General features: G+C 36.4%; 1 protein-coding gene across 3 annotated transcripts in view; it reads left to right on the plus strand.

Moving 5' to 3' along the window:
- Positions 1 to 2,542: 2,542 nt before the first annotated feature.
- Positions 2,543 to 23,705, plus strand: part of ZC2HC1A (zinc finger C2HC-type containing 1A) — a 50,479-nt gene continuing 29,316 nt past the window's right edge. For all 3 annotated transcript variants that reach the window (XM_044914238.1, XM_021688482.1, XM_021688481.1), the window contains exons 1-5: positions 2,543 to 2,589; positions 11,910 to 11,983; positions 14,513 to 14,629; positions 20,743 to 20,884; positions 22,427 to 22,575. In XM_044914238.1, the coding sequence (XP_044770173.1) occupies positions 2,574 to 2,589; positions 11,910 to 11,983; positions 14,513 to 14,629; positions 20,743 to 20,884; positions 22,427 to 22,575 (498 nt within the window). In that variant the 5' untranslated portion in view covers positions 2,543 to 2,573. The remainder of the gene's footprint in view (positions 2,590 to 11,909; positions 11,984 to 14,512; positions 14,630 to 20,742; positions 20,885 to 22,426; positions 22,576 to 23,705) is intronic.

Consider the following 23,705-nt stretch of genomic DNA (forward strand, 5'->3'; position numbering starts at 1 on the left):
TTGAATGGATACATCAGAAAAATGGAATAAATCAAGAGGAAGTAAAGTCAGAAGAAAACACCAAGACCAGACTCCCAGGCCAGGCATATAGGAGACAGAGGATGGAACTTCGGAAGGCAGATAAGAAACTGTCCTCTTTGTGCAGAGGTCAGGACCAGGAAAAAAGCTGCAGGAGCCAGTATAGCTGTAGCATAAAAGTGCTGAGAGCCTGTTATCTATACAGGAGATTAGCAGGCATGTTTTAAAGAATTAAGATTCACAGTAGTAATGCCTACCCAAGTATACCTTCAACAACATGTCTGAACAATTAGAATTATATTTAAAGCAGCTAGAAGGCAAGGTGAGGAAGGGAAGTGAGGAGTCCCATGAAACTACCATAGGTAAAATCAGACATACACTAGTAGTATAAATATAGCAAACAAACTAATCTGAGGCATCTAGAAAATGAAGAATTCTGAAAAATGAAAATTATAGTATCTACTCTGAAGAACTGTTTTGAAGATTAAATAAGTGAACATATGAAAAGGACTTAAAATATGCCTAACATGATTTTAAAAATTGTATTGTTATCATTATTATTGCCTTATTGTTTTTGTTGTTGCTACAGCTATTATGCATAATAGAGTATGTATTAGCCAACTCAATCTTTAGCTTGACTTCAGTTCAAGAACTTGTAATTTGTAAAGTAAATTGCTTCTTTATTTTTGGGTTTTCTTCCAAGTGTGGTTTTTTCCTCCTTTGTGCTCTTTTAAAAGTCCTCCCCATCCACTCCCCCCACAATTCTAGCTTTGTTTTAGAAACACCAAGGAAAAAGGACCTTTCCACTTAGGCCAGGGAGGCTAGGTGGGAGGTGGCTGTGGTCTGGCCATTAAGGCCTAGGATCTCAGATGTTAGAGGAACAGAAAAGTCAGAGCAGAACCATGGGAAGGGCAGGAATAGAAACAGGCATGGTTCAAGTTTTCCTTCACATGACTCTGTGTAAGAGATGAACCATACCACATTCAACTGCACTTAAATAACTTTCCCAATAAGAGGTGATGTCCCCCTCTAGTGTTTGTTTCTAGTTTATATAGTTGACCCTTGAAAAGAACAGGTTTGAACTGTGAGAGTCCACTTACATGTGGATTTTTTTTTTATAAATACAGTATTGTAAATGTATTTTCTCTTATGATTTTCCCAATAACATTTTTTCTCTAGCTTACTTTATTATAAGAAGAGTATATAAATCATATAATGTACAAAATAGGTGTTAATTGACTGTTTATGCTATCGGTAAGGCTTCCAGTCAATAGCAGGCTATTAAGTTTTTGAGGAGTCAAGAGTTATACGTGGATTTTCCACTTGCAGGTGTCAGTACGCCTAACCCCCATATTATTCAAGGGTCAACTGTAATACCTTCATCTGAGTGAGGAGTAGGACCATTTGCTTCCTAAAGGCTACTGCTTTGTAAGATACATACTTTTAACAGTAGACAAAGTTAAATGTGATGTGAAAACTCTGCAACTGAACAGATAAATAAAAAAATTAATATAACATTTGTTAAAGAAATTATATTAATACTGATAACTTGCCAGTAGATATACTAGAGTTAACAAATATGGTTTATCACTGCTAAATCAAATTTTCAAAGAAATTTAGTTCTAGTGAAATGAGTTAGACTGTTAAATAAAAATTTTAGCTAGTTTTGAAGTTACCTTCATCCCCAAAAGGTTTTGACTCTGACAGAAATAGGCCTCATTCCGTAAGTTAGTTCCACCCTTAAACTCCTTGATCAAACATAATTTTGGTATTAGTTCATAAGTTATGAAGCCAGCAGACTATTTTAGTTAAAGGATGATAAAGTATAGGGTCTGGGTAGTCCCAGAGTAGATGAAGATGAAGGGAGGGCTGGGTTTCACTTCTAATTTTCCGCCCAAGCTTTCATGCTGAGAAAATTGTTTCCAAGTGTTTAGAGCGATCTCAGTTCTACAATCCCAGACACAAAGTATGATTTCGGGAGGCGGGGGGGAGGGAGTGCCTTAACTCCTAAATCTGTGTGTGACTATCAGGTCTAGGGCATACACTCAGGTAACGTCGTGTGACCAACTAGCGGAAAATGGAGAGTGCGCTGCATATACGCAAGTAGGGCGTGTGTTTGGTTTGCTTGTTTGCTTAGAGCCCTCAGGGAGAGACGAGAAGAGAGAAATGCACTGACTCACTGAGGGACTGGTGAAGGGCTGCCCACGAGGTGCTGAGACATTCTAAATGAAAGGATAGTGTGTGAGGGAAACAAGTCTACAGTCAGTAGAACAAAGGCGTCGTTTAGCGACAGTACGCAACCTGAAGCGGTTTAGGCTTACCGGGAGGACGACCAGGAGAGCTCAGTCCAGGCTGCTGCAGAAGGCGCGCCTCCCCGTGAGACCCCGCCTCTCCTGAGCCCCGCCCCGCCAACGTCGGGCCAATGGGAGTCCAGGATGTTAGCGGGTGGGAGGTGCGGCCGGGTTGCTACAGCCGGAGCTGGGCGGTGGCGGCGGTGGCGGTGGCGGCGGCGGGTGCTGGGGGAGGCATCTCGCGGAACCAGGGGCGGTGGCGCAATGGAGGGACTGGAAGGTGAGGAGGTGAAGAGGTGTGGGCCGGGCGGTTAGAGCGGGCCTGGAGCAACCCGGGGTGCCCAGGACAGCGGTGCCCGGGAGGCGAGGGCTGGACCGAAGTGGTGGACCCCGCCGCTCCTCGGGAGGCCCTGGCGGGCAGTAGCCTTACAGCCCCCAACACCGTGGAGCTAATGATCCTCTGGCTGCCCCGCCTCAGACGGTCTTCAGCTGGGGTTCCCCACCGCGAGCCTGATACTGCCTTTGGCATCTGCCTGCAGCTCTCTTCCTACCATCTTTTGGTCTTGCCTGACTCCTGAGTGTCCTTTTGGTAATCACAGTCTCCGGGCAGATTTTATTTTTCTTGCCAAGTGGACTCTTCATTAATGTCCATGGCCTCCCTACTGCCAGCCTCTGCTGGGTGTGTTTTCAGCCTCTAGCTCCTGACACTTTCCTTGGCCAGTTTCCCTAGGTAACCGTTTTTCTATTTCTACCGCATCTTCTATCGGAGGGATGCCAAGAGCATCTCACAAGGAAGAGCCACTGGCCAGCTTCAGAGCCGGGACAATAGAGTAACAGAAGGATTTAAGAGCTTATTAATGACGACTCAGTAAGGAAGAGCCGGCATTGATTCCTTATCTTGAGTTAATCCTTGTGCTGTAACCATGACTCCAGATTTTGCTTTGTTCCCAATTCTTTCACTTCTCTATTATTTTTGTCCATTTTATCCTCTGTAGTATAACATTTACCTAAAAACAACAAAGGAAAAAAAAAAAAACCCAGCTACCATTGGCAATAGTTTCAAGGTTATTTTTCAAATTGTGGTTAATCCTTCCGATGAAAGATCGTGTTGCTTTGGTTTAGCTCTTTTTTCCCCCTCCTATTTTACATAGATTCAGGTGGAATTAAAAATAAACAGAGGAATTGAGCCTTGTATTGTTGCATGCCAGAGAGCAGATTATTTCAGGTTGTGTTATGAAGTGAAAAGTAATAACTGGTAACTTTTTGCAGGTACCAAAACATACCAAAAAACAAATGTAATGATGAATATGATAGTTTTTCACGCTTTTATTCTCATAGTAAACAGCTGGAGAATGATAGGTAAGAATTCTGATAATTTTCCATTTGTGGGCAGCAGCAGTATAATGACAAATGAAGGTCCTGTTCTCTGATCATTTAATTTATTTCAGGGAGATCATTAAGTTTCCATGAAATAGGAATTGTAATGATCATACTCCTTACTTTCAAGATACTATTTTTTTTTAGAGGACTCCGGGAGGCACCTTATTTTTTTACATAAATTTAAAAATATGTGGTGGTCTTGTAGCATAGTGGGTAGGATCATGGGTTCTGGAATTCTTGTGACGTTATCATAACACACATTAAGTGCTTTAAAACAACTTTTCTGCAGATTTTTATTATTTAACATTTGTAATTAAGGCAAAGATCTTCATTGTTTTTTACTTATGTATGCTAAGCACGTAAAACAGTGTCTGACACAGAGTAGGTACTTAATAAATATTTGTGGTTAGATGAATGACTTTGTCTATGATGGGCACCATTCTAGGCCCTGGGGACGTAGCAAAAAAAATAGTCAAAAGCCCTGCTCTCATTGAGTCTATGTTATAGTGAATCTTATATTCTAGCAATACTAAGACATTGCTATTGAAATCTTACTAAGAATGTTTTTAAAATATAATGAAAACCTAGTATAGTATTCAATTACATGGGTGGAAAAATACATGTATTCTGATGTAATATCATATGTTATGAGGGGTATGTTTTATGGGCCCAGCTTGTGATGTATCATAATAAACAGTACTTGCTCCTTACTTTTCGGGTTTTTTTTTTTTTTATTGTTTGTGTGTTTTTAACAAAATGAGTTACTATCATTAACTATAATGTGTTTAGTTTTAATTAGGTTAGGTTAAAAAATATGAAATTGTTTTTTTGTAGGGCAAAAAAATTATTAGTAAGGTTTAAACTAATAAAATAAAAGATCCGAGGGTTTTTGTTGAAGATAGAACAGTGCCTTTCTTTCTTTCTTTTCTTCTTTTTTAAAATCAGTCCCTGTTAGGTCACATTTTGCAAAGATCAAAAGTTTGAATCTTAAGGTTCCATTCATTAATTCATTCATCCATGCCTTCATTTAATAAACATTGATGCAATGATAAATAAGATAAAGTTTTACCCTTATTGGAAGTTAAAGTCTAGCACTTTTTTTTTTTTTTAAGATTTTATTTATCTATTAGAGTGTGAGAGAGAGCAAGGGGTGGGGGAGGGGGAGAGAGAAGCAGATCCCCACTGAGCAGGGAGCCAGATGCAGGGGCTCATGACCTGAGCCAAAGGCAGAGGCTTTAACTGACTTAGCCACCCAGGTGCCCCTAAAGTCTAGCACTTTAAAGTCTCTAATAAATGGTATATTGCTTATATTGCAATGTCCAGTAGAAAATCTCCAGGAATTTGCTCACCATGTCATAGTAATTGAGCAAATATTGTACTGTTTGGTGTTAGACCCATGTTTCTAGTTGAAACCAGTTACTGGACTAATCTTGATTACAAAACCAGAAAATATATGGACCCCTAAAAAATTCTTTTGAAGATTATCATACTCTTTTAAAAATTATTTGTGTATAAAGCATGTACCGCTTATATTATTTTTGGTCTTCTGGGGCTTTTCATGCTTCCTCGTCGTTAAGAGGTGAGGTATTAGGCTGAACACTGTATTTCAAAACTAAATATAGGGGCACCTGGGTGGCTCAATTGTTAAGCATCTGTCATCGGCTCAGGTCATGATCCCAGGATCCTGGGATCGAGCCCCACATCGGGCTCCCTGCTCAGCAGGAAGCCTGCTTCTCCCTCTTCCACTCCCCCTGCTTGTGTTCCCTCTCTCGCTATGTCTCTCTCTGTCAAATAAATAAATAAAATCTTTTAAAAGAAAAAACTAAATAAAAATTATCGCTCATGATTTTGTGTAACCTATATTTGAGCACTTCTGTGTTCTGTGTGTAATTGGAGCAAAACCTTTAATTCCTTTTCACCTAACTCTTGTGCCCTGTAGGTATACCTAAGGCCAGTAGAATTAGTTCTAGACTTGGGAGAGTTCTAATCTCTCCTAAGCTTTTCATCTGTAAAATGGAGAGAGGTAAACTTTAAGCAGATTTAATAAATACACTGTTGTCATTTCTTTCATAACATCTTGATAAGTGGTTATTAACACTTGTAACAGAGATCAGGCTGCCCATTCCTTTTTTGGTTTACTAAATTAGCAGATCTTAGTATACTGCCCTCTAAAACCTCATTGGAAGTCTAATTGCTCTTCTCTAGTGTACCCTAGATTTAGTTGAAGAAAGCATTCCTGTCCCATTAGGGTTTCCTTTTTGTTTTGTTTTTCTCTAGTCCAAACACATGCTAGTTTACTGAATAATTCTTCATCTTTATTGATTTATCTAGCATTCATTATTTTTTGGTGCTGAGTTGGATGCTAGGTTATTTTAAAAGCCAGTGTATTAGAGAGGCCTATGTTTGGATCATCGTTTTGTTTCTTTTTATCTCTGTGATTTGGTAAATCTGAGCTTCAGTTTCCTCAGCTATAAAAACTGGAGCTATTAAATACCAGTCTACCTGAACTATATTAATATTAAATGATGTCACATATTTAAAGCATTCAGTGAAGTGCCTAGGAGGCCCCCTCAGCACTTGTTTATTGGATGGGGAAACTCATAGGAAATGTGTTAGGAGCTTAGGAGTGATTCAGTAGAGGTAAAACAGCATGCTTGGAAGGGATTGTGGGCATCTTACTAGATGGCTATGGCAGCAGGATAGGCTGGAGAAAGAAGAGACTGGAAATACATATATGGGATGAGGATTTGAACTAAGGCACAGATAGTGGGAATTAAAAAGGGAGGATAGATTTAGAAGATATTTCTGAGTTAGAGAGGTGAGATATGACTGTTGGATATGAGAGAGAAAAAGAATCAAAGATAAAGGGCTGTCTAGCTTTGACTAAGAGGTAATATTAATATTTTTAACCAAGAAGGAAGACCAAGTGTGGGAGAAGAAGAGGTAACGAGTTTGGCTTTAGAAATGTGTTTGTACAGATTGGGGGCTATCTAATAGAAATGTCTCATAGCTACTTGTAAATGTTTATGTGGAGTTTTAGCTTGGTAGTCATGACATAAAAGTGACAGCAAGTGGATACATTCACCTAGGAAAGTTTTATGTAATTAAATGAGAAAAGAAGCTTGGGAGGAATTGATGCTTTAGGGTTGAGCAGGAAGTCTGTAAAGTGTTTTAGAAATTATCAAGAAAGGAAAGTGATGAGAAAATATTTACTGAGTAGTGAATATGTGCCAGAAAAAGCCCATAACACCAGGTATAGTTGGAGGTCTAAATACTAACCAGGTCAAATGCTGCTTACCTTCTGAGATCTGAAAAACTTGGGCTTAGGAGGGAGAATTGTCATTGAAGCCAAGAGAAAAAGCACTTTAAAGGTGGAAGGGATTGATCAGTAGTGCCTCATGCTATGGAAAGGTCCAGTAGATGAGGATTCAAAAGAGGGCTTTGGATTTGGCAATTATTATTATTATTATTATTATTACTTTATTTTTAAGTAGACTCCATGCCCAACATACAGCTTGAACTCATGACCCTGAGATTATGAGTCATATGCTCTACCAGTAGAGCCAGCCAGGTGCCTCTGGATTTGGCAGTTAGATCATGGTGGTCCTAGGGTCAGGATTTATGTTAGGGAAATAATAATATACTAAATCTCTTTTTTAAGACTGAGGAAGTTCTGCTCTAAGAAAATCCATTCGTTTAATCTAGCATTTGCCAAACATGTGACCATGGAGCAAGAGATTTGAGGATGATTGGCGAAAGTGGAAATGACTAGTCAGGTTCAGACTGAGAAGGAAGGAAAGCTCAACCAGGAATGGGTTATCAAGAAGATGTAAATCATTCTGAGATCAAGAAGTGATTTAAAGAGAGGTAGAAGGTGGAAGTATGTGGTCAGAGAAGGTGCTTGGGTATTTTAAGAGTCCAAAGGTGGACTGTTACTAAATTATTTTAACAGTCGTTATTTTTGTTGAACTGGAGTGATAGACTAAAGAGGAGTGGAGTGTGAAGGCTATGTGTTGAGTAGGTTAAGTGTGAATGTTGAAATCTAGGATGAGCTGAAAGAGGAAAATCTTTTGAGATTATTAGGGATTGTTGACCTGAGAGTAATTAGATTCTGAGAAGGATTGTTGGAAGAGGATGGTATAATAGATGCTATATGCTTCAAAATGAAGGTTTGTTTTAAAGGTTGACTTCAGATGAGCAGTGACCTGTGGTGAAGAAATAGACATGCTACACAAAGGCCAGAACTGTTCTTAATTTCTAAGATTACTTTTCTTTTGAAAATGTTCTTTCCTATTTCTTAAATATATCCATTTTAGAATGTCATAACTATTTAGGTAACAGCATATTATTTCACATCTATATATAATATATACATATAATAGTATTATATAAAGATACCATTTCAAGCCTTATGGTGCAGGTTTTGAAGTTGCTAAATACAGTAATGCATAACAGAATCAACACTGTGTGTGAGATAAATTTTATCAGGAGAGGTTAGCTTCTAGAAAGTTTTAGAATATTAAGGTACTTTATTTACGTGGTTTGGTGCATTTATTTGAGTGCTACTTTCAACAGTGCTTGCTCTCTACTACAATAGTCAGCCCTTTGCGTATTGTCTCTACTATATTTTTATAAGCCTCACAATTTGCTAGCTTTTGCCACACAGGAGAGATTAGTGGAGTTTGCCTGCATGTGCTGGAGAGTAGTATTTTCTTTTTTTTTTTTAAAGATTTTATTTATTTATTTGACAGAGACACAGCGAGAGAGGGAACACAAGCAGGGGGAGTGGGAGAGGGAGAAGCAGGCTCCCCGCAGAGCAGGGAGCCAGATGTGGGACAAGAGTAGTGTTTTCTTATTTCATTGATTGTAAAGCATTTTCATGTATAACATCTCAGATGATCCCTTAAATTTTAAGGTAGATTGAGCAGATAATATCCTCATTTAACAAATGTTAAACTGAGGCTATTTATATGATTAGTCATACATTATCTTCTAATTCATGTAGTGAAGACTTTTCCAACAAGGAGAGAGACATCTTGTTCTTTGCTATAGTTCCTTGCAGATTCTTAGTTCTGTATGTAGTCAGTGGAAGTGATTTTCTCAACATTCTACATGCTGCCTGAAGCATTCGTTCCACCATCTGCAATTGGTCAACTGGTTTAATCATCCTTATATATGACCAAATTTTTGTTTAATTTAATACCAGTAAGAGCGGTATGTTATCATCCATGTACTTTTCTTGCTAATGTGATCTTAAGGTAGATTTTATTAAATACATATAGTGTATTTATTATGGTGTATTGGAGATAGAAGGGGGCCATGTAGGTCATTTAACCTAACTTCCTTCCAAATTTTATACAAGAGGAGGCTGACCCTTAGTGAGGTTGAATATCTTGCCCAGGGAGTTACAGTTCTATGTGATAGAGCTGGGACTTATAAGACAAATTTCAGTGCCTTTTTTGCTAAGCTGTCATGTCTTTTTTTTTTTTTAATTTTTTTTAAAGATTTATTTATTTATTTGAGAGAGAGAGCATATGAGAGGGGGGAGGGTCAGAGGGAGAAGCAGACTCCCTGCTGAGCAGGGAGCCCGATGCGGGACTCGATCCAGTGATTCCAGGATCATGACCTGAGCCGAAGGCAGTCGCTTAACCAACTGAGCCACCCAGGCGCCCAAGCTGTCATGTCTTTTAATGAATACATTACAACAAAATGTAGCTTTGTGACTCTGAACCTAAGCTGCTTATTATGACCTGTTGGTAGAAGGGGGTGTTGACACTAACATACATGCACATGTTATATTTTGTGAATTATAGGGCTATACTGTATGACCAGCTAATATAAGAGGGAGGGAATTATAAATTTATATCTTTATTTATTTTGAACGAAGTAACGACTTAATTTTTTTCTTTTTTGAGATAATTGTTCTTAAATGCTTTCTCTTTAATGCTGTTTCCTCTTTTGTATGCCTTTTAGTGATAAAGATTGTCTTTTCCTTTAAAGACAATTTGAACATATTTGATAACTTGTAGGAATTAATACCAAGAATTAGATTTTATTATATGCTGGTATTGTAGATGCTATTACATTAAAAACCGGGAGATGATTTGGTTCTTAGATATAGTGTGAAGAAGTAAATTATGTAGACTGTTAGCTTTATAAGAACAATGATTGTGTTATTCCACCCTAGTGTTATTACTTGATATGTGCTTGGCAAGTGGTAAGTGCCCAAGTGGCACTCACTTTATTTCCATGGGTTGAAAATATTTTTCTCAATAGTTAATTTTTTAAAATTTTGCTTTGTCATTTATTCAACTGAAATATACTTTAGTGTAAGTAAAATATGTGATACTCTTTAACATTTTGTACTGATGAATTTTTAAATCATTCCTTAGAATTTAAAGGAATATATGAAAATTATAAATAAACTTAATACATTATGTATCATGTGGCATCACTTTTCCTATCATTATGAAGACTTTTTTTTTTTTTAAGGTTTTATTTATTTATTTGACAGAGAGAGACAAAGCGAGAGAAGGAACACAAGCAGGGTGAGTGGGAGAGGGAGAAGCAGGCTTCCCACTGAGCAGGGAGCCCAATGTGGGGCTCGATCCCAGGACCCTGGGATCATGACCTGAGCCGAAGGCAGATGCTTAACGACTGAGCCACCCAGGAGCCCCATATGAAGACATTCTTAATGTATGTTACAGATTCTATCCAGCAATTGCCTCAACTTTTTAGATAGTTAGTGGAATTAAGTCCCTATAAATGAGGTTGCTCTCCCTAAATAACCTAACCTCTGGTATTGGAGAAGAACAATTCAGGCAAATCTTTGCTTTTGTAGTGCCCACTGCTTAACTGCCACCATAGAGACATTGCCTCCATCTAAGATGACAGATAGTCACTATCTACCATTAAAATAGGGCAGTGGAGTGATAAGAGAATGAGAGAACAAAACAGTTTTTCTGTTACAGTTTGATTGTATTCCCACCCATGTTTATTTTGATTTTTCGTTAGTTTTCTTGAACTCACTAATTGCTTTGGAACAAGTTATATGAAGTCATAATTGTACTTTTCTCATGAGTTTCTTTAGGTTACTTATAAAACAAAGTGGCTTTCTATTTGTCTTTCATGTGATAAAGGAATTTTAACAGTAAAATATTCAGCAGAAAATAATGTTTAAGGTATAGATTCAAGTATCATTTTTAGAAAATTACAGGTATGGAAATAAATTTAGGTGTGATAATTGGCTAGATAACAAAATGACAAATTGACTCAGCTATGTAGAATTCCAAAGAATGTAGTTGTTTCTTTTAAATCAATTTAGTAACAAAATGTGTTGTATGAAAATGTATGGTAGGTGCATTAAGTTTTGACTGAGTAAAAGTTTCAGCTACTTGTCCCTTATTTAATGAATTGTGCCATAGGACATAATATCTGTTTGCTGGTCCATTGAATTCTTATATAATATTATATGTATAAAATAATGAACAATTCATATAATAAAGGTAGCATAGTAACTAGGTGATTCTTTTTTTAAGGCATTATACTTCCTATTGTCTACTGTTAAACAGAACAAGATTCTTTTTATCTTAGAATCCTTAGATCATCTCAGGAAGCCATCTCACTGATCGCCAATGTTATATCCTAATGCTTTGAAGATTAATAATATATAATATTGGGGCGCCTGGGTGGCTCAGTCGGTTAAGCGGCTGCCTTCGTCTTAGGTCATGATCCCAGGGTCCTGGGATCGAGCCCCGCATCAGGCTCCCTGCTCAGCAGAGAGCCTGCTTCTCCCTTTCTCTCTGCCTGCCGCTCTGCCTACTTGTGCTCTCTGTCAAATAAATAAATTAAAAAAAATAATAATAATAATATATAATATTAACCTTAAGGTAAACTTGGTATTTAAAGTTTGGTAATTTACAGTAGAGAGAGGCTATAAGTTCAGAGAATATAACAAATTGGTTTGGTTAAAATTAAAGAAAACAAAAGATTTCCAACAATATCGTTTGGTGATACTTAAATCATGACTTCAGTATTTGGTATGTCCTTTTTGACCACTGATAACTCTAAGTCTTGTGCCTATTTTAATAATATTGCTTATTCCAAAATGAAACAAGATATTTTCCACAAAAACTGACAACTTACATACGAAGACATTAAAATTCGGAAGTTTCACAATTTGAGCAAAGAATTTATTAATTGAATTCTTTTCTGTTTTAGAAAATGGAAGTGTCCAAGTGGGAGAATTGTTACCTTGCAAGATTTGTGGAAGAACGTTCTTTCCAGTGGCATTAGTGAGTACCTTTTTCCTTTGGATTATGATAGATCTGTAATTATTTGATATTTCAGGACAACTCTCATGGAAAGAACCTCTGTGGAATAATTTAAAGAGATACTGGCCAGTGTTCTTTGTTCAAGAGCATCTGTTCCATCTATGTCTTTCTTCTAGAGTGGTCTCTTTCCTTCATAGTTTAGTCTTCAGAACTACTCTGTTAAAGTGTTAAAGTGTTTCTCTGTGGGAATATTAACAAAAACAAAACAGGGCACCTGGGTGGCTCAGTTGGTTAAGCGACTGCCTTCGGCTCAGGTCATGATCCTGAAGTCCCGGGATCGAGTCCCACATCGGGCTCCCTGCTCGGCAGGGGGTCTGCTTCTCCCTTTGCCCTCTTCCCTCTCGTGCTCGCTGTCTCTCATTCTCTCTCTCTCAAATAAATAAATAAAATCTTTAAAAAAAAAAACAAACTCAGAAATGCATAATTATGTATTTAAAGATAAAGAATGATATGTGTCTGGGATTTGCTTTAAAGTACCTCAGGAAAAAAAGCTGGGATAGATGACAAGATTGCTAAATTGTTGATAATTGTTGATGAGTAAATGGGAGTGCATGACACTATTCTCTTAATTCTTATGTGTATTTGAAATATTCAAAGAAAAATTGTTTTCAATTAAAAGTGTACCTAAAACATATTATGCATTCTTTACTTATATTTAGTAACACAAATAGAGGTACTTTTAATTGATTTTAATATAAAATAGCCAATTAACTAGAGAATAAGGGAAAAAAATGCCCATGTACCTAAAGTATTTTATTCTTACTTTAAATATAAAAATACATTTATTAATATTTTGATGTAGAATAAGGACTTTTCTTTGAATATGAATCTGCTGATTAGAGTTCTGTCACAATCCAGAATGCATGTTACTATTTCCAGTTTGTTTCTTTAAAGCAAAGCAAGGACTTAATTATCCTAAGTGTCCGTTGGACTATCGACTCCTTTAAATAATGACAGCTTTTTTTCCTTTGTCTTTTAAAAACATCTTCCCCACACTTAACTCAATGATTTTTTGTTGTTGTTGTTTTTGTGTCATCTCACTGTTTTGTTTTTTTTTTAAGATTTTATTTATTTGACAGAGAGAGACACAGCGAGAGAGGGAACACAAGCGGGGGGAGCGGGAGAGGGAGAAGCAGGCCTCCCGCGGAGCAGGGAGCCTGATGCGGGGCTCGATCCCAGGACCCTGGGATCATGACCTGGGCTGAAGGCAGACGCTTAATGACTGAGCCACCCAGGCGCCCCGTCATCTCACTGTTTTTCAAACCATTTTCAAAACATTCAGCTCAGTTTACACAGGAAAGAAAATGCCTTCTTTTGCCCTTATTTATTTAATATTTAATTAAATAATGTAATCACTATACAGCTACAACTTATATAATACATCAGATTTGGGAACAAGTACTACATACTTTTGACACAACTCAATGTAAGAACAGACATCTATTAGAAAGTTGCTTGTTAGCCACGCTTCTAATTTTTTTTCATATTTAAGAGATTTTTATTCTAATAGCTGTAATTAATAGTACTTGCTTGTTAAAATGAAAACTGAAAACAAGTGTGTAAAACAATTAATTTCTAAGTGTGTATTGAAAATGTAAGAGGTTGCATGATATCAAACCAACCAGTTCTGAGGTTTCCTCTTTTCTCAGGTAAAGTTTAACAGTTCTAGCTTGTTCAGTGTTTATCAAAATACAAAAGAAAAAAAGTGCATATAGTGCACTTAGGTCATCCATTAACATGTTTTATTTGGAAGAGGGAGAATGATTATTTATCCAGTAGGTTAACTGGAGGTCAGTTATGAGAGCGTCCATTGTAATGTCCTTAAAATGAATACATGAATGATTGAATGAATGAGTTGGCAGCCATATTAAAAAAACCTATAGAAGTGGAACGCTAGATAGCTCAAGAAAAATCATGGGTAAAGGAAGGTAAACTTGTTCCAGGAGGAAAGAAAGAGATAATTGTGGAAAAGGACACAAATCGGACCACCAAGTCCTATTATTTTATGTTAACTTTATGGTAACATGATACGGTTATGTTAATAACTTTAGTTATTACTATTGTGTTAACTTTTGTAATCCTCACACTAATGCAGTCTCTGTTTACATTTTTCCAGTATCTATTTTCATGTATTTAGTAATGAAGATAACTTTTTTTTCACTCAAATAATTTTGACTTGGTTACATTATTTTCCTTATTCTTAGCAGTGTGAAAACTGGAATAGTCAATAACTCTTAATAAAATTTTGGAAGAGTATTTATCTATACTTTCTTGTTGTATATAGTATTCATACTTTCTTGAGAAAGATAACTTATAGCATGCATTATATATACACTTTCTAACGATTTTAGTTAAAGCAAAGTATGTCTTGTATATTATTATTATTTCATCTTCTAGTTTTTAAATTGGTCTCAAATGACAATTTGAAGTTTTATAGACTTCCTTTCTATAGAAAAGAAAATGATACATTGCATTTCTTTATATTAACAGAAAAAACATGGACCCATTTGCCAGAAAACTGCCACTAAAAAACGGAAGACTTTTGATTCAAGCAGACAGAGAGCTGAAGGAACTGATATTCCAACAGTAAAGCCTCTTAAACCTAGGGTAATTATATAGCTTTTTGAATAGTATGAACTTTGCTGCTATATATACTGAAAAAAAATTATCTGTTCTAAGATTGAAGAATAATGAGAATTCTGCTTCATGTTTTCAGTTTAGAAATGATCAGAAATTTGTTTATTTTTAAACTTCTGCTAAGGGGAAACCAAACTACTGTCTCAAATCCTGTTACAGTGAGGTTTTTGTAGCTTTGGATAGCCAATTGCTTAGCTGTGGGCTGGCAATAATTAAAAAGTCCTCACATGTTCTTTTTAAGTCATTGTTAATTATTGAAGCCTAATTTAAGTGCAGTGTATAAGTTTAAGCCTCTTAGTAGTATAGTCCCTCTCTACAAAAGCAAAGCTATAATTTACAGATACCTCAGCATAATAGATATTGATTAGCTTGATTGATTGTCAGTAATTGTGATCTTACACTTTCTGGGGAAGTTTGGTCAGTTACTCAGCTGTCCATGTATAGCCGTTGTCAGTTTATTTTCTTTGAAAGCAGTGAATCTCCTTTAATAATCTCTCTTTAATACTACCTGTGATGTGTTATATTGCTAAGAATAAAGCACATACTTTGTTCAACATACTTTTAAAGAGTTAGTTCAGTGAAATAGTCGAAATTTGAGTACCTTATTGAATAGGTTTTTGAAATAAACCCTGCGTCAGTGATAATAACTTCTCCCATTGCTACAGGAAAACATTTCCCTGTGGGGTAATTAATCTTACTAATAAAATCATTTGATAATAGAAAAGTTGAATGTTCATCTTTTTTTTCAGTCTATGTATAAGTGAAGGATGGTGAAATTTGAATAATGTACATAAACCATTATTTGATATTTTTCTTAGTACATCTGCAGATATATGATTATATTGGCTTTAATTAGCTAAGAGATAAACTATTGAAATTTTTCAACAGTGTAATATAGTGGGTTTGAAAATGACAGCTGGCTCAAGAGTCATACTGCCTGGATTTAACCCTTGCTCTGATACTTACCGTGATGTGTTGGGCAAGTTACTTAATCTGTATATCTCTTTATCTGTAAAATGGTGATAGCAATGGTAGTGTCTGTCTTGGTTCTTATTGAATTTATCCACAGTGATCTCTCAATAAATGTTAGTTATACTATTTTTTTAAAAGATTTATTTATTTACTTACTTATTAGAGAGAGAGTGTGCACGAGCAGGGGTAGGAGCAGAAGGAGAGGGGGAGAGAATCTCAAGCAGACTCTGTGCTGGGCATAGAGCCTGAGGGGGGCTCAATCCCACAACCCCGGGATCATGACCTGGGCTGAAATCAAGAGTTGGACACTTAACCAACTAAGCCACCCAGGTGCCTCTATCCTATTTCTTTTTAAGGGAGAAGGGTTCTAATAGTGAAAAAAAATTAATCTTCAGATAAAAGCAAAGTAAAAACCATTGCTTTACATGAAGTAGTTTAATTTCTTGGTACTTAAAAGTGTGGTTCATAGAGCAGTAATATCAGTACTATTTGGCAACTTGTTAGAAATACAGAATCTCAGGCCCCACCCATCAGTACTGAGTTAGAATCTGCATTTTAAAAAATCCTTGGGTGAGTCATATGCACCTTAAAGTTTGAAAAACTGTGTATTAGAAGATTTTTTTATTTTTATTTATTTTTTTAATTAAAGATTTTATTTATTTATCTGATAGAGACACAGCAAGAGAGGGAACACAAGCAGGGGGAGAAGGAGAAGCAGGCTTCCTGCTGAGCAGGGAGCCTGATGTGGGCTTCGAACCCAGGACCCTGAGATCATGACCTGAGCCGAAGGCAGATGCTTAATGACCGAGCCACCCAGGCGCCCCTAGAAGATTTTTTTAAAAAGCTTTTATTTATTTGTCAGAGAGAGAGCGAGCGAGCACAAGCAGGGGGAGAGGCAGGCAGAGGGAGAAGCAGGCTCCCCACTGAGCAAGGAGCCTGATACAGAACTCGATCCCAGGATTCTGGGATCATAATCTGACACGGGGCTCCATCCCAGGACACTGGGGATCATGACCTGAGCCAAAGGCAGATGCTTAACTGACTGAGCCACCAGGTGCCCCTGTATTAGAAGATTTTAACATCATAGTGAAGTTCTCTCTATCTTTATCTGTATCAAGGAAATCCTACAAAATCACAAGCAGAGTGGAGTAAAGCAGATGTCCATTTGGGGAAAAAATTAACGGCAGGCCTAATCCACAGAGTACAAAATATGTGTAAGGGCTGCCCAAAGCAACTGAGTTCCAGAAGAACCTACCTACAGAGGAAGTGCAGAAAGTTGCTGAAGGACCCATGGCCCAAAATGGGAACCTGTCACCTTAAAGGTGAAGGGTCTCCTCGCCTTAAAGGTGACTCCTTAAATGTGAGGGGTCTAATCAGGAAGTATAGATCCCTTGTTTACTACAGCCAACGCAGGAATTGGGGTGAGTATCGGAACTTGGAATGCCAGGAATTGGAATGAGCCTGGCTGAAATTGGACAAAAACCAGGAAGAGGAAGTAGGGAGATAAGGCACAGAGAGTTGAAGGGGGCCCAATGGCAGAAGCTCTCCAAAAAGCGCTAATGAAAAGAAAATACCCTTTCTGAAGGTAAGGGGCCCATCTAAAGGGCTAGGTCCTTTTTTTTGGGAAGTGGTTAGTGTGGTTACTGAGGGTAGCATGGTTGGCAGCAGGAGCCTTCCTGTACCCACGTTGTTTTAGAGAAGCACGAGAGGTGTGTCCCTGTGATCCCAGAGAGGCCTTATTTGCATCTGAATCTGGTACAACGCTGGAGAGCTAGCTGTTGGTTTGTGTAGCCTGGCCCGGGACTGTGCACCACTCCTTCTCCCCAGACCCTCTTGTAAATAGCTGTAACAGGAAAACCTAATTCATTCAATGATGAGTAATAAAAAGCATTAATTTAGCATTGACACAAGGATGCTGTGAGAAGAAAGATGGATGAGAGCAGCAGACCCTATCAGTAGATGAGTTATACTCACAGAGCAGATGAATGTTGTGATCAGACCTTTCACCATAAAATAAGAAACTTTAAAAACAATCAGTCATATTCAACATCTGAATTTGCTTGTATTTAGTTAAGATTTTGTATCTATATTTACGAGAGGTAAGCTTGTAATTTTTCTTTTTATCAAACGTTCGTTGCTGTCTTAAGACTAGTTAGAAAGTTGTTCTCGGGGTGCCTGGGTGGCTGTCGTTAAGCGTCTGCCTTCGGCTCAGGTCATGATCCCGGGGTCCTGGGATCGAGCCCCACGTCAGGCTCCCTGCTCAGCGGGGAATCTGCTTCTCCCTCTCCCTCTGCTGCTCCCCCTGCTGTGCTCTCCCTCTCTCTCAAATAAATAAAATCTTAAAAAAAAAAAGTTGTTCTTTTTTTTTTTTATTTTTTGGAAGAGTTTTTAAAAGATGTTGCTATTTCTTCCTAAATGTCTGCAAGAATTCAACAGTAAAGGCATCTGGGCCAGTTTTCTTTAGGTTTTTAAATAATAGATTCGGGCGCTTGGGTGGCTCAGTTGGTTAAGCGACTGCCTTCGGCTCAGGTCATGATCCTGGAGTCCCAGGATCGAGTCCCACATCGGGCTCCCTGCTCGGCAGGGAGTCTGCTTCTCCCTCTGACCCTCCTCCCTCTCATGCTCTCTGTCTCTCATTCTCTCTCTCTCAAATAAATAAATAAAATCTTTAAAAAAAATAAAATTAAAAAAAAAATAAATAAATAATAGATTCACTAAAAAAAATTAAGACTGTTGGGATTTTGTTTCTTCTGTTATCTGTTTTATGGTGTTTGTCAAGGATATTGTCCACTTAATGTTGTCAGATTTATTAGCATAAAGGTCCATTATAGTGTCTTCTTTTTTCCTCATGTTTATAAGAACTGTATTGTGTACTATTTTCCATCCCTTGGTATTTTGTGTTTTCTTTTTTTCCCTTATTAGTCCTGCCTTATTAGTGCTTTTAAAGAATCATCTTTTGACTTTGCTGATTCAATGTATATTCTTGATTTAAAAAATAAAGACATAATAAGGATAGTTGGGTATTTGAATAATACGACAAAATAAATGTATGGTAGCACAGGAGTCAGCATTATGCGTAGTCGAAAGATACTTAGAGATAGCCATTAAAGACAGGAACAAGATTAAGCTCCAAGCAATGTAGTAATTGCTGTAACTGATACAGTTAGATATTAGAGGAGTAGGGATTAGAAAAGAGGAGGTAAAGGTATCATTATTAGGAGATGATATACCTGGAAAACCCAAGATAATCAACTGCTAAATTATTACAAACAATAAGAGAAGCCAGTGAAATAATGAGATATAATGATAATATACAGAAACTACTAGGTTTCATATTTCAACAAACCCCTTGAAACATAAAAAAGAAGAAAAGACTCTTTATAAAAGAACAACACAAAATAAAAAATATTTAGGGATAAACCTTTTAAAGGTATAAGACTTCCACAAAGAATACTTAAAAAAAACGGAAAGACACAAATACTTCTTCAAATGGAAATATTATATCATATTTTTGGATAGGTAGATTCAACAAAATAAAGGTATTAAGTTCCTTAAGTTGTTTATGAATGTAATGTTTAAGTTTTCCAGTTAAAATATAGTTTAAAAAATTAGACAAGCTGATTCTAAAGTTCATATGGAAAAATTTACATACAAGAATAACCAGAAAAAATTGAAAAAGAAGCAGCATAAAGTAGGGTTATCAGATATTAAAATATTATTATAAAGTCTCAATATGTAAAACACTGGTACTAACACAAGGATAGTCGGAACAGTGGAACAGAAGAGAATGTTCAGAAATAGGCCCAAATACAAAAGAGAATATGGCAAAGGTGTTAACAGTTCAGTGGGGAGCAAAGTCAATAAAGAGCTGAGATAGCTGCATAGCCATGTTAAAAACAAAAAATAAAGTTGAATTTATATGTCACACTATTACTCATGATAAATTCCAAATGAATAAAAGATTTAAAATTTTAAAATGAAACCATGAAAATTCCAGGGGGGAAACATGGGAAAATTCCATTTTACCGTGGTGTGAGGTTGGGCCTTGCTAACAGTGACTACAAATCTGGAGACCATAAAAGAAACAAGTAAATTGAAATATATTTTAAAAATAATTCTTCATATCAGAAGATCCTTAGACAAGGTCACAAGACAGCCATATTGTAGGGGAGGGCTGAGGCTAGTCTATAAAGAATTAACTAGAAATTGCTAAAATTAAGACCAGTAACCAACAGGTAGGTTGACCAGGCACATAAACAGTTGACAAAAAAAAGGCAATGCAGATGATTCTTAAAGATACAAAAAGATGCTTAACTCACTCATTATAAGAGAAAAGCCGGTTAAAACCAGAGAGAGAACTATTTTTCACCTCTCCAGTCAGTTAAAAAACCAAAAGTTTAACATACTCTGTTGGACTTGAAAGTGTAGTAAAATAGGGAAATTACACCAGGTTAGTGGGGGCTTAAATGGATGCAGCACCTACAGAAGTTAATTTAGCAGTGTTTATCACAATTATAATTGCATTTTAAAAATCACATATAATACAATTACATGAAGTTTCTTCAAATTATAAATTTTAATTAAGGAAAGCAATTTAAGGACTCCTAATAAGAGAACATTTAAAACAACATAGCATTTCCTCAAGTTTTATTTCAATTAATTTTTTTAAAAGATTTTATTTATTTTATTTGAGATAGAGCACGAGCGGTGGGAGAGGCAGAGGGAGAAGCAGGTTCCCCGCTGAGCAGGGAGCCTGACGCAGGACTCAGTCCCAGGATCCTGAGATCATGACCTGAGCCAATGGCAGACGCTTACCGATTGAGCCACTGAGGCGCCCTATTTCAATTAATTTTTTTTAAATGTTTTGAGGGACGCCTGGGTAGGTCAGTTGTTAAGCGTCTGCCTTCGGCTCAGGTCCTGATCCCAGGGTCCTGGGATTGAGCCCCGCATCGGGCTCCCTGCTCCACGGGAAGCCTGCTTCTCCCTCTCCCACTGCCCCTGCTTGTGTTCCTGCTCTTGCTGTCTCTCTGTCAAATAAATAAATAAAATCTTTAAAAATAAATAAATAAATAAAAGTGTTTTGAAATGGGCTTTTCTTTCTTTGTTTGTAGCCTGAACCACCAAAGAAACCATCTAATTGGAGAAGAAAACATGAAGAATTCATTGCCACCATAAGAGCAGCTAAAGGCCTTGATCAGGCACTTAAAGAGGGTGGAAAACTTCCTCCTCCTCCTCCACCTTCTTATGATCCTGGTATGTAGAATATTGTTGACAGAAATCTTCATATGGAGAGAAAATATTGATAGAATTTTTATTAATTTTAAGTTGTTAATAAAATTAATTTATAATAATGGAACTTGATGAAACATAAATATAAGTTTAACTATAAAATAATAGTGCTAATCCAGGCATTTAGGTTTATAAAGACACATTGGTGTTGAACATAGAAATACTTGATCTTTTTATCTCAATACTGTTATTTAAACATAAAACATTATAATATTTGAAAAATCATTGTAATATATCCCAGGAAATATTTGAAGAAGCTCACTATCATTTGAAATGTAGTCATTTGGTAAGATTCAGATTGTTATGTTGCCTAGTTCTTTGGTATTTTCTCATCCGGGAAAATACATCTCATATTGTTTCTAAAAGGTATGTGTTTATGTGGGGAAACCACCATATAGATTGATTTACCTAAATTATGCTTTAAATTCATGTATTAATATAGTTTCTTCATTAGGTGGGTAAAAGTTGCTTATTTGTTACCAAAAGCAAGGCAAGATGCTGGAAACCCAATATGAGATACTGAAATACTGAAAGATTTAAAATATACACAATTGACAATTTGACACTGGCTAGGAGAGTAGTTTAAAGAGGTAGTTATTTTAATATAAGAAGTTAGCTGCATTAAAATTGTGTACGTATTCTTGATTGAGATTTATTTCTTAGTAAAGGGAAGTTCTTATATAAAATAAGTCAGGGAGATGAAAAGCATAGCATAGGGAATATAGTCAAAATATTGTAATTACATTGGTGACAGATCGGTGGTGTGGATTGAATATTGTATAGAATTGGCGCATCACCATGTTGTATACCTGAAACTAGTGTAACATTGTATGTCAGCTATACTTCAGTAATAAATTTTTAAAAAAAATAAGTCCTTTAGAAAATCTAGATATGATCATTTTTAACATTTTATTGTAGTAGAGAGGTTGACAAACTATTTCTATAAAGGGCCAGATAGTATCTTAGTTAATGAGGTATATTTTTATCTCTTTTTTCATCTAAGAGAAAATACAACTGTATAAAGTTGATTTAACTATTTCTTGACAGTTTTCCTCTAATTAAAATAAAAGATTTTAACAGATTAGCCCAAATTTTAAAATTTATTTTTAATGTAATGTGTTATTACTGCTTAACTTAGTCTCCAGTATAAAAATATGTAGATATGGTAAAAACATATGGTATATTATAAAGGCAAAGAAGAACCCTGTTTTTCCTCTACGTATTCAGTCTTTTATACTAAGGATTTATCTTTTGGGGTTCCCCCCCCCTCAAATTTGATTCTAGGCTGGCAGAAAATTGGAATTTATCATATACTAGCAAACTTTTTTCTTAAATGTCTTTACTAAATTTAGTAGTCAGGTTGGGTGGTTATAAGGAAATGACAAGTTTTGCTTATCAAATGTTATTACTTTGTCATACATCTTGAATTACTGTTCATAAAAACTTATAATTCTTTGTTTCACTTCAAGAATTATGTTGTTAATCTGTTTCTTTTTTCTGTTTTAGATTATATTCAGTGTCCATATTGCCAGAGGAGATTTAATGAAAATGCAGCTGATAGACATATTAATTTCTGTAAAGAACAGGCAGCACGTATTAGTAATAAAGGCAAATTTTCTACTGATACCAAAGGAAAGGTGACTTCTCGGACACAGGTGAAATGTTCAATTATTTCTACAAATAAAGGAGAAAATGACTCTTTCAGGTTCACAATTTTTTGCTTATGATTTACAGAACATTTAGCTACAGTTTTCTTACCTTCTTAAAGTTTTATATTGTTCAGGGATTTAGTAAGAAATTTGAATGTTTAATTGAGAACAAATAATTGAATGGACTTGAGTTAGTAGAGTCTTGAAAATAATGCAGGTTGAAAAAGGTATTAGGAAAAGGTAAGAAAACTAGTTAAAAAGTAGGTGAAGCAGATTCAGAGGAAATAAGAGGGTTTGTAAGAGTGAGAAAATGGCAGTAAAAATCCAAATTTGAAAATCAGGTAAGTACTGAATGTTTCCATGCTACGTGTGACCATACACCCAAGGGAACGAAATCCTGGAGTCAAGTCCAACTGTTACTTCTGAACTTTTAGGCAAGTAACATTTCATGTATGAGAGCCTTTATTTCTTCATCTGTGACGTAGTCTGTATGATTTTTGTGAGAAGCAAATGAGATGGTATATGTGAAAGCACCTCAAGAGCCATAAACCATATACGGATTTTGTTATATGAAATTTTTACAGTACTGTTGTTTTTCATTAAGCATATTGTGACACAAAAACTTTGTCATACTTTTTAAAAAAAATTTATTTTAGAGAAAGAGAGAAGAGAACACGAATGGGAGGGGCAGAGGGAGAGGGAGAGAGACTCTCAAGCAGATTCCCCACTGCGTGAGGAGCCCGACGTGCGGCTCCATCTCAGGACCCTGAGATCATGACCTGATCCAAAACCAGGAGTCAGAGGCTTAACCGACTGTTGCCACCCAAGCGCCCTGATAATGTAATACTTTTCAGCAAACTTCATTTTTCAGAAAACTTTCATTTACAGTTTTTTTAGTACTGTAAATCTAGCAGGCAATAATAATCAAATCCATTTCACTTGTTACTTATGAATCAAATACTGGATTAAAAGACTCCATTAAAATTGGAGCCTTCTTGAGAGGATCCATATAGAATTTTTGTTAATATTATGGGATCATCATCATTGTGGGGAAACAATGAAGAAAATTCATTTCGAAGAATTCCCAAAACAGAATCTTGTCAAAAATTCTTGACAAGAATTCTTGTCAAATATCT

This window comes from Neomonachus schauinslandi, chromosome 4, assembly GCF_002201575.2.
Source record: "Neomonachus schauinslandi chromosome 4, ASM220157v2, whole genome shotgun sequence".
Lineage (NCBI taxonomy): Eukaryota > Metazoa > Chordata > Mammalia > Carnivora > Phocidae > Neomonachus > Neomonachus schauinslandi.